The sequence below is a fragment of the Oncorhynchus mykiss genome, chromosome 1 (assembly GCF_013265735.2).
Source record: "Oncorhynchus mykiss isolate Arlee chromosome 1, USDA_OmykA_1.1, whole genome shotgun sequence".
NCBI lineage: Eukaryota > Metazoa > Chordata > Actinopteri > Salmoniformes > Salmonidae > Oncorhynchus > Oncorhynchus mykiss.
Window position 1 is genome coordinate 15383581 of NC_048565.1, and position 12198 is coordinate 15395778.

Genomic DNA, 12198 nt, shown 5'->3' on the forward strand with positions numbered 1-12198 from the left:
ACAGGACAAAAAGACGCAGAACCTCTATTAATTAAACTCTCTTTATGAGAGCAACATTCACGCGGGGGTAGAAAAGCATGAGTTAGACAAAATTGGCAACTTTATTGGTGTGTGTCTGGGAAGTTGGGAGCTCCCCTTGACCAGGGTCTTATGAGAAGATTTTGGCCAGGTGGGCTTTTAAAAGGGGCAATTGAGAGCTAAAAATTGAGTAGGCATAGCGAGAACTTCACATCTCCTTTACATCACATACCTCTGAATATAATTGTGATTGCTGAACAATAAACATATTGGGAGAATTTAAGCACCCAGAATGACAAACACAACTCAAATACTCAGGTTAGCCTAACAGCAACTGAATTCATGTAAAAATTGGCATTAGTGTCATTAACAGCAGAATTGTTATGACTCCTGGATAAAAGCACATCCACAAACAAGAACAAAGACAGCTTTACAAACAACATGCCATGTACTTGACAGACATGACCACTGAAATGATTTTAACTAGCTAGGTTTCCATCCAACCGGCGACAGATTTTTATGCGAATATTCTCAAATATGCATTTAAACAACATGAGTCTGTACCCGCTTTAAGTTAGAGTTAAAACAGTGACCAAGTAGGCTACTGTGGCTAATTGACACTCCTACCGGAGTGTCCTACCATCAAAAACAATGGAGAAAATGCATCCAATAACATTTTAATATTGATAGAACAGCCATTTCCTTAAGCCTACAGTAGCAATGTGTGGTGTTCAATGTAGGCCTACATTCCATGAGACTTCTGAAACACGCAGGGCTCGACATGAACCTGTTCATCTACTTGTCCTCCAGACAAGGAGGTGACTGAAAATGTTTGGGTTGTTTGATGCGGCATGCAGCTCTTAGTTTGATCTTAAAACAAGTGCATCTACTCATAACCACAGCTGTAAACACAGTCCAGTTCAAAGTAAATGGCACAGATCCACATATGGCATGGTCTATTAGCATGTAGGCCTACGGCCACTTTGATTGTTTATGCCGGTCTGTGTAGAGTACAGGCTGAGTCATGACCATGAGAACCCTACAACAAAACCTATTGCGTAGTTTGTTTAGTTTCGGTATGTTGCATTGAAAGTGACTAATATTGTTCTGCACTCTGTCCCGGGGAGCTGCGCGGCAGTCTCTGGCTACTTCACGCCTGCGCAGGCACACAGCTTAGAGGGAACATTGTTCGTGAGGCAGACAGGCATCAAGGCATTCAGTTACTGTTTGATTGAATGTTAGAATGGGCTAAATGAGTTACCTATGCCACTGAGTGTGATATAATTGTCGGTGCCAGTACCTCAGAAACGGCCGGCCGAGAATGATGCGACAAATAAAAAACCATCCAGTCAGCAGCAGTCCTGTGAGCGAAAACAGCTCGTTGATGAGAGGTCAATGGTGAATGGCAAGAATCGTGCAAGCGGGCCACAAACAGGCAAATAACAGCAGGACAACAGTGGTGTGCAGAACAGCATATCGGAACGCAACAGTCCTTGTCACGGATGGGCTATTGCAGCAGACGACCACACCGGGTTCCAATCCTTTCAGCTAAAAACAAGAAGCGACCCCAGTGGGCATGTGATCACCAAAACCATACAATTAAGGAGTAGAAAATGAACGCCTAGTCCAACGAATCCCAGTTCCTGTTCCGTCATGCTGATGTCAGAGTGAGGATTTGGCGTAAGCAGCATGATTCCATGGCCCCATCCTGCCTGGTACAACCTGGTGGCAGTGGTGTGGGTAATGTTTTTCTTCCACACGTTAGGTCATTTGATACCAAATGAACAACATTTCCATGCCCTGAAGAATTCAAGCTGTTCTGGAGGAAAAGGGGAGTCCAACCTAGTACTAGAAGGGTGTACCTAATAAACTGGCCACTGAATGAATATTGTAGCCTATACTACGAGCTGGAGAAGATTGTGTCAGCCTACACAGATTATCCTGGCATCTCTAATGACTCTGTCCGAGGGAAAGTGCCAACGCAGCTTTGGGACAGGTGAGTCAGTGGCTAAAAACAGAAAGCCAATTACTTTGCCAAAGCTTTGATTTAAATGGTCTGAGGACTTGTGCTTTATCCATTAATTCCATACCTACCCTTCAAGTTGCACAATGGTTTTAAAATGACATGCAGACAGAGAAAAAGATGCTCATATACTACTGCTAAAGACCTCTCTGAATTTAGCATTGTCCTTGCAAGTAGCTAAACTCTAGCCGAGGGGGCAGTGTGTGGGTTTTGCAATTATCTAATAACTTACCCCATAAACTACACTACTGTTTTGTTGTCAATGAGGGCGTGCGAGGTAGAACTACACAAATTGATTTTGTTGTCACAGATGCATAATGTACATTCTTAATGAGGGAAGAAAGGCACGAACAGAGAGAGGCACATGACTTACCTTCAGCTTTTTGTTGAGTTTACAGCTGTATCTGTATAGCATGGCTAGGTTGAGTGGTCCAAAATCCGCATAGAAGCTGAAATATAATTAACATTAAAAAAATGTCAGACTGAACTGGTTAAAACATATTTTCATTCAACACAGAACTGCCTAATATTGAGATGACTTAGCTATCCTAATTCAGGAATGAACCCCATCTGTAATATTTCTTATCAATTACATTTTTGTATTGAACCACAATTTTGTGTTTCACTTTCCTGTTCACAAGTTCAGCAGGGAGGGTTAATCAAACGCTTGCACTATGTAAACCTGGTATTCCCAAACGGGGGTACACGTAGACCTGGGGGTACAGCAAATAAAAATGTGATTCCCTTTAAAAATAAAAATAAAATTCCCTTCACATTTTCAAACAGTCCATTTATATATGCCCACGGGGCTATAGATTTGGGTGAGTTTTTTTCCTCGTCTGAGTATCCTCGTTTTACTGCCAAAAATAAAATTAAACCATCTAGTGTTCAGCAAAATAACAACACAATGTCAAATACAGGTAGCCTGGTCAAATAATTAACATCCAATCACATGAACTGTTACTCTCTCGAGCTGCTGCTCATGTTGGCATCTGTACTGATTGTGCAAAAGCCATGACAGGGAGACATAGTGGAGTGGTAACATGCGTGCAAGCAGTTGCTCCTGACGCCACTTGGGGACACTGCAGAGGCTCTCCACTGAGAGGCTCTTGCTGCCAAGGGAATGCCTGACAGCTTGAAAGACATTTTGGACACAACAGTGAAAATGGCTAACTTTGTTAAAGCAAGGCCCCTGAACTTTCCTGTATTTTCTGCATTATGCAATGATATGGGCAGCGACCATGTAACGCTTTCACAACATACAGAAGTGCGAGGGGCAAGGGGCAAAGTATTGACAAGTTTTTTTATTTTTTATTGAGAGAACTTGAAGTTTCCTTTACTGACGATCATTTTCACTTGTCTAACTACTTGCATGATGACGAGTTTCTCAGACTGGCCTATCTGGGTGATGTTTTTTCTCGCCCGAATTATCAGAATCTAGGATTACAGGGACTCTCCGCAACTATATTCAATGTGCGTGACAAAATTGAGGCTATAATTAAGAAGTTGGAGTTATTTTCTGTCTGAGTTAACAAGGACAACACACAGGTCTTTCCATCATTGGTATGATTTTTTGTATGTACAAATGAACTCAAGCTTACGGACAATTTCAAATGTCATATAGCGAAGCACTTGAGTTGGGTGCGCAATTACCCAGGTACTTTCCCGAAAAGTATGACACAAACAACTGGATTCCTTATCCCTTTCATGCCCTGCCTCCAGTCCACTTACTGATATCTGAACAAGAGAGACTCAAAATTGCAACAAGCGGTTCTGTGAAAACTGAATTTAATCAGAAGCCACTGTCAGATTTCTGGATTGGGCTGCGCTCAGAGTATTCCGCCTTGGCAAATCTCGTTGTTAAGACGAGAGGTCGACCGATTATTGGAGGACCAAAAAAAGCCGATACCGATTATTGGAGGACCAAAAAAAGCCGATATCAATTCAAATCGGCTGATTCTATATATGTAATAATGACAATTACAACAATACCGAATGAACAATGAACACATTTATTTTAACTTAATATAATACATCAATAAAATCAATTAAGTCTCAAATAATGAAACATGTTCAATTTAGTTTAAATAATGCAAAAACAAAGTGTTGGGGGAGTAAAAGTGCAATATTTGCCATGTAAAAAAGCTAACGTTTTAAGTTCCTTGCTCAGAACATGAGAACATATGAAAGCTGGTGGTTCCTTTTAACATGAGTCGTCAGTATTCCCAGGTAAGAAGTTTTAGGTTGTAGTAATTATAGGACTATTTCTCTCTATACCATTTGTATTTTATATACCTTTGACTATTGGATGTTCTTATAGGCACTATAGTATTGCCAGCCTAATCTCAGGAGTTGATAGGCTTCAAGTCATAAACAGGGCAATGCTTGAAGCACAGCGAAGAGCTGCTGGCAAATGCAGGAAAGTGTTGTTTGAATGAATGTTTACAAGCCTGCTGCTGCCTACCATCGCTCAGTCAGACTGCTCTATCAAATCATAGACTTAGTTATAACATAATAACACACAGAAATACGAGCCTTAGGTCATTAATATGGTCAAATCCGGAAACCATCATTTCAAAAGAAAAAAAAAACTTTATTCTTTCAGTGAAATACGCAACCTGTTATCTAACGGGTGGCATCCTTAAGTCTAAATATTGCTGTTACATTGCACAACCTTCAATGTCATAATTATTTACAATTCTGGCAAATTAATTACGGTCTTTGTTCAGAAGAAATGTTCTTCACACAGTTCGCAACGAGCCAGACACCCGAAACTGCTGCATATACCCTGACTCTGCTTGCACAGAATGCAAGAGAAGTGACACAATTACCCTAGTTAAAAGAAGTTCATGTTAGCAGGCAATATTAACTAAATATGCAGGGTCTAAAAAGATATACTTGTGTATTGATTTTAAGAAAGGCATTGAAGTTTATGGTTAGGTACACATTGGTGCAACGACAGTGCTTTTTTCTTGAATGCGCTTGATAATTCATTACCCGTTTGGAGAAGGCTGTGATTCGATGATAAATTAACAGGCACCGCAACAATTATATGCAACGCAGAACAAGCTAGATAAACTAGTAATATCATCAACCATGTGTAGTTAACTAGTGATTATGTTAAAATTGATTGTTTTTTTAAAGATAAGTTTAATGCTAGCTAGCAACTTACCATGGCTCCTTGCTGCACTCATAACAGGTGGTCAGCCTGCCACGCAGTCTCCTCCTGGAATGCAATGTGATCAGCCATAATCGGTGTCCAAAAATGCCGATTGCCGATTGTTATGAAAACTAGAGGTCGGGCGATTTCAAGTTAAGACACTGATGCCCTTTGCAACCACGTACCTAAGTGAGAGTGGATTCTCAGCCCTCACTAGTATGAAACCAAATACAGGCACAGACTGTGTGGAAAATTATTTAAGACAGACTCTCTCCAATACAACCCAACATTACAGAGTTGTTATCCTTTCAAGCACACCCTTCTCATTAATCTGTGGTGAGTTATTCAACATTTTTGATGAACAAATAAGGTTTTATATGTAAGATGGCTAAATAAAGAGCAAAATGGTTTATTACCATTTGTGCCCTGGTCCTATAAGAGCTCTTTGTCACTTCCCACGAACAGGATTGTGACAAAAACTCACACTCCTTCAAACATTCAACCTCGAGCTGCATACCAGTGTCAGCTCTCTGTATCAGCTCTCTCATCATCACCCAGTGCCTGGGCTTACCTCCGCTGTACCCGCACCCCACCATACCCCTGTTTGCGCATTATGCCCTGAATATATTATACCATGCCCAGAAACCTGCTCCTCTTATTCTCTGTCCCCAACGCCCTAGGCAACCAGTTTTGATAGACTTCAGCCGCACCCTCATACTACTCCTTCTCTGTTCCGCGGGTGATGTGGAGGTAAACCCAGGCCCTGCATGTCCCCAGGCACCCTCATTTGTTGACTTCTGTGATCAAAAAAGCCTTGGTTTCATGCATGTCAACATCAGAAGCATCCTCCCTAAGTTTGTCTTACTCACTGCTCTAGCACACTCTGCTAACCCTGATGTCCTTGCCGTGTCTGAATCCTGGCTCAGGAAGGCCACCAAAAATTCTGAGATTTCCATACCCAACTATAACATCTTCCGTCAAGATTGCAACTCCTCCCCCTTTGGCAGTTCTGTCTACTGCAGAGATAGCCTGCAAAGTAATGTCATACTTTCCAGGTCCATACCCAAACAGTTCGAACTACTAATTTTGAAAATTACTCTCTCCAGAAATAAGTCTCTCACTGTTGCCGCCTGCTACCGACCCCCCTCAGCTCCCAGCTGTGCCCTGGACACCATTTGTGAATTGATCGCCCCCCATCTAGCTTCAGAGTTTGTTCTGTTAGGTGACCTAAACTGGGATATGCTTAACACCCCGGCAGTCCTACAATCTAAGCTAGATGCCCTCAATCTCACTCAAATCATCAAGGAACCCACCAGGTACAACCCTAACTCTGTAAACAAGGGCACCCTCATAGACGTCATCCTGACCAACTGGCCCTCCAAATACACCTCCGCTGTCTTCAACCAGGATCTCAGCGATCACTGCCTCATTGCCTGTATCCGCTACGGAGCCGCAGTCAAACGACCACCCCTCATCACTGTCAAACGCTCCCTAAAACACTTCTGTGAGCAGGCCTTTCTAATCGACCTGGCCCGGGTATCCTGGAAGGACATTGACCTCATCCCGTCAGTTGAGGATGCCTGGTCTTTCTTTAAAAGTAACTTCCTCACCATTTTAGATAAGCATGCTCCGTTCAAAAAATGCAGAACTAAGAACAGATATAGCCCCTGGTTCACTCCAGACCTGACTGCCCTCGACCAGCACAAAAACATCCTGTGGCGGACTGCAATAACATCGAATAGTCCCCGCGATATGCAACTGTTCAGGGAAGTCAGGAACCAATACACACAGTCAGTCAGGAAAGCTAAAGCCAACTTCTTCAGGCAGAAGTTTGCATCCTGTAGCTCCAACTCCAAAAAGTTCTGGGACACTGTGAAGTCCATGGAGAACAAGAGCACCTCCTCCCAGCTGCCCACTGCACTGAGGCTAGGTAACACGGTCACCACCGATAAATCCATGATTATCAAAAACTTCAACAAGCATTTCTCAACGGCTGGCCATGCCTTCCGCCTGGCTACTCCAACCTCGGCCAACAGCTCCCCCCCCCCCGCAGCTACTCGCCCAAGCCTCTCCAGGTTCTCCTTTACCCAAATCCAAATAGCAGATGTTCTGAAAGAGCTGCAAAACCTGGACCCGTACAAATCAGCTGGGCTTGACAATCTGGACCCTCTATTCCTGAAACTATCCGCCGCCATTGTCGCAACCCCTATTACCAGCCTGTTCAACCTCTCTTTCATATCGTCTGACATCCCCAAGGATTGGAAAGCTGCCGCAGTCATCCCCCTCTTCAAAGGGGGCGACACCCTGGACCCAAACTGTTACAGACCTATATCCATCCTGCCCTGCCTATCTAAGGTCTTCGAAAGCCAAGTCAACAAACAGGTCACTGACCATCTCGAATCCCACCGTACCTTCACCGCTGTGCAATCTGGTTTCCGAGCCGGTCACGGGTGTACCTCAGGCACGCTCAAGGTACTAAACGATATCATAACCGCCATCGATAAAAGACAGTACTGTGCAGCCGTCTTCATAGACCTTGCCAAGGCTTTCGACTCTGTCAATCACCATATTCTTATCGGCAGACTCAGTAGCCTCGGTTTTTCGGATGACTGCCTTGCCTGGTTCACCAATTACTTTGCAGACAGAGTTCAGTGTGTCAAATCGGAGGGCATGCTGTCCGGTCCTCTGGCAGTCTCTATGGGGGTGCCACAGGGTTCAATTCTCGGGCCGACTCTTTTCTCTGTATATATCAATGATGTTTCTCATGCTGCGGGCGATTCCCTGATCCACCTCTACGCAGACGACACCATTCTATATACTTCTGGCCCGTCCTTGGATACTGTGCTATCTAACCTCCAAACGAGCTTCAATGCCATACAGCACTCCTTCCGTGGCCTCCAACTGCTCTTAAACGCTAGTAAAACCAAATGCATGCTTTTCAACCGTTCGCTGCCTGCACCCGTGCCTGACCAGCATCACCACCCTGGATGGTTCCGACCTTGAATATGTGGACATCTATAAGTACCTAGGTGTCTGGCTAGACTCTAAACTCTCCTTCCAGACCCATATCAAACATCTCCAATCGAAAATCAAATCAAGAGTCGGCTTTCTATTCCGCAACAAAGCCTCCTTCACTCACGCCGCCAAACTTACCCTAGTAAAACTGACTATCCTACCGATCCTCGACTTCGGCGATGTCATCTACAAAATTGCTTCCAACACTCTACTCAGCAAACTGGATGCAGTTTATCACAGTGCCATCCGTTTTGTCACTAAAGCACCTTATGCCACCCACCACTGCGACTTGTATGCTCTAGTCTCGCTACATATTCGTCGCCAGACCCACTGGCTCCAGGTCATCTACAAGTCCATGCTAGGTAAAGCTCCGCCTTATCTCAGTTCACTGGTTACGATGGCAACACCCATCCGTAGCACGCGCTCCAGCAGGTGTATCTCACTGATCATCCCTAAAGCCAACACCTCATTTGGCCGCCTTTCGTTCCAGTTCTCTGCTGCCTGTGACTGGAACGAATTGCAAAAATCGCTTAAGTTGGAGACTTTTATCTCCCTCACCAACTTCAAACATCTGCTATCTGAGCAGCTAACCGATCGCTGCAGCTGTACATAGTCTATTGGTAAATAGCCCACCCATTTTCACCTACCTCATCCCCATACTGTTTTTATTTATTTATTTTTCTGCTCTTTTGCACAGCAATATAAATAACCATCTGATCATTTATCACTCCTGTGTTAATCTGCATAATTGTAATTATTCGCCTACCTTCTCATGCCTTTTGCACACAATGTATATAGACTCCCCTTTTTTCTACTGTGTTATTGACTTGTTAATTGTTTACTCCATGTGTAACTCTGTGTTGTTGTCTGTTCACACTGCTATGCCTTATCTTGGCCAGGTCGCAGTTGCAAATGAGAACTTGTTCTCAACTAGCCTACCTGGTTAAATAAAGGTGAAATAAAGGTGAAATAAAAAAAATAAAAAAAATAAAAAAAATGTCAAATGTTGTTTTTTGCCATCATTGTAAGCCTGCCACGGCTTACAATGATGGCAAAAAACAACATTTGAAATTGAACTGACCCTGGTAGGCAGCTAGAGGTTGAATGTTTGAAGGGGTACAGGACTGTAAAAAGTTTGGGAACCACTGATGTAAACCATTGGTCAACTCCAAGCCGAGTGGAACACAATGGCTTTATTAATCTGAATTGGAAAACGTTCAATTAAAAGCTGTTACATAATTGCAGTGACAGCTCTTCAGCAGCCCCAGCGACACTTGTTGGCGCTGTCCAGTGGACCGTATCTAAACAAATGCACTGAAGCTAATGAAAGTGCGAAGAGATACTGCGAGGGAGAACAAAACTTACTTTTCATAGATAAATTCGTCATCTGTGCAGAAGTAGTGAGTGTTTGCAGTGCTTTTTGGCTTGCTTCTTAGGGTAGCAAAATATAATCGATCTGAAGAAGAAAAAACATGGGTACATACATGTATGAACAGCAAACCTACAGGGGCCATAAAAACAGACATCACATCATCGATAAAACAAAAAAAATCGTTAAACACACTTCACCAAGGAAGACTTGGCAACATTGTTTACTCATGCGATTGTCACTCGCTTTCCACGAGCTGTGATTACAAGGTAGCTAGCTAGCTGACGTCCCGTACAAAACTACATTCATCTAAAAATATCAGATGAATTCGCTGTCTTAGTTTACTTTGAAAATAAGACAATATTCGTTTCAGGTTAGCCAGTAACGTTAGTCATAGCTAGTAGTTCTCCAACCAATTCATGTCAATCACAGACAGCTTAGACTGGCTCGCAAAAGAAGGCTAGCTAGCCAGGTTGGCGAAAATACTCGCGTTGACTTGATAATTAATTAGCAGAAAGTTTACACATCGCCAACTAGCAAATGTTCACTTACCTTTTATTAATTCACAGGCTCCTATCAATTCTATGTCGTCTGCCATTTTAAACAAAGTTGAAAGGATAGGAGAATGTTTAAGGCTGTCGAGAGTCATCGACACAAACAAGTTTCTAAGACTGACTAAACTGGTAAAAAAGCTAACTAGTTAATGATATTGGTAAACATTAAAAAATTAAATAAAAAAAGAGTAGCTCATTTAGTTAGGATAGCGTCTATCCAACTAGTAGCTAAGTTAGCGGTTTGCTAGCAGCCACGCACTTTGCTCTGGCTAAAATAATAAATTAAACGTAATTTGACAATTCGAAATCCATGCCCAAGAAAAAGTAAAGCTCTGCAGCAGAAAATATTTGCGTGCCTCTTGGTTTCATTCAGCGCTGAGGAAAATATCCATGCATTACAAATAGCAGACGTCCTCTTGACTTATTTCCTACCCAGACAGTGCACAAATCTTTTTCCTGAATCCCTGCCATGATTGCGGATAGTCATTCGACTACAAGCAAACATCTTAAAGGGACATCACATGGTAACCAGAAACCCAATCGCCACACAAAGGCACGTTGCCAGGGCATGGTCTCCCTCAACCAATCAGCGATCAAATACGTTGTCTGAACTCGACAATGGAGGGAAGGACACAGTAAAGAGAGTAGAATAAAAACTTATATGGGTAAACACTGAGGCCTATATCAATAACACACTTTGATTAGGCCTGTTCAACATGGCCCAGTGGATTATTTACAAAAGTTATAGAATGCAGGGAAAAACATCATGACATGCTATAAATCCCCCAGAACTATATAAGTAAATATATAGCTTGATATGAGCAACTGAATTTTCTGTTAATATTGTAACAACCTTTGTCAAACGCCTACTTTAGGTGTTCAATAATTTCAGACCTCTTGGAGTAACGGCTAAGATGTTGGTTGCTGATTTGATTAGATTTGATTTGCTGGACCTAGGATCATGGAGTCAGGGCTATCCCCTGAATTTGCTTCACTGGTGTCAGAAGTGGGATGGTGCTTATTTTATTTTATAAACGCAATACAATATGCAACCAAGCTTGATCTCAGCTTAATCTCATCCTCAATGTTTGATGTATCTTTATATCCAAACATAAGTGCTGCCCCTAAAGTACACTGTGACACCAGAATCAGATATCATTATATAATTAGCAATTAGAATACTAATAATAGTATGGTAATAATACATACATTTTTGTTTGTGCAAGACATCTTATAGATAAAACAATAGGTAGCATATTGTTTTTAAATGTGTGCATGTTTTTTTTCTGACAAAACGCTTAAGCCTGTGTGGCAGATTTCAAAACGCTTAAGCCTTTTTTGACTCTGAGAGGAAAATAGAGCCGAACATATTGATAAAAGTAACCCTGTCCTTGAGAAATTTACACCGTAATCAAAAAAGTCACACCAGGTTAAGCCTACATGCCTACACATCCCTTATTTTAAGTGTCTAAAATCTTCTATGGGAAAAAGAATGGTGTAAAAACCATTGGAACTGTTTTTCTGTTTGACCGCTAGGTTTTATGTGTATTATGACTTATACTGTGGTACATGAAACATCCCTCCATTTTACTATGATGTCTTACATGGTCCTGAACCTCCCTATTTGTAAAATGTCTACTGATGTTGCCCTAAAAATAAATACTTTACCCAACAGTATAATGATATTTCCCATTGACTGATCATGTTTTTTCAGATCCCCTAACAATACAGTTTGCAGGTCCATCTGAACTCTGATATTATGACATGACAAACATTCATGGGTCGGACTCCAAAAGCAAGCCACCGATGGACAGTACCAGAAAATATGTTATTTGATTATGTTTCCTTTAGTCAGAGTCTGCACAAGGCTGACTGTTCAATGCCCCATATACTGAGCATCCTATTTGTATCAAGTATTTTATATAATAGCTTAAATTGAAATTAATGGATTGTTGTGTCAATTGTTGTTTTACAGGGCCTTCGGAAAGTATTCAGACCCCTTGACTTTTTCCACATTTTGTTAATCTATAATTGATTATTTTTTTATCCTCATCAATCT

At 42.0% G+C, this 12198-nt stretch overlaps 1 protein-coding gene across 10 annotated transcripts in view; it reads right to left on the minus strand.

Annotated features, from left to right (window-relative positions):
• LOC110488740 (dual specificity protein phosphatase CDC14AB) overlaps window positions 1-10653 on the minus strand; it is a 68679-nt gene extending 58026 nt beyond the window's left edge. For 3 of the 10 annotated variants that reach the window (XR_005037003.1, XM_021561531.2, XM_036950035.1), the window contains exons 1-4: window positions 10138-10653; window positions 9582-9672; window positions 5214-5267; window positions 2415-2490 (exon numbers count right to left, since the gene is read on the minus strand). Coding sequence is in view for 9 of the 10 variants with exons in the window: in XM_021561531.2 (XP_021417206.2) it covers window positions 2415-2490; window positions 5214-5267; window positions 9582-9672; window positions 10138-10234 (318 nt within the window). In the remaining variant the exon portion in view is untranslated. The remainder of the gene's footprint in view (window positions 1-2414; window positions 2491-5213; window positions 5268-9581; window positions 9673-10137) is intronic. The other 7 variants (XM_036949888.1, XM_021561205.2, XM_021561116.2 and 4 more) reach the window with 4 other exon arrangements.
• Between the last annotated feature and the right edge of the window lie 1545 nt (window positions 10654-12198).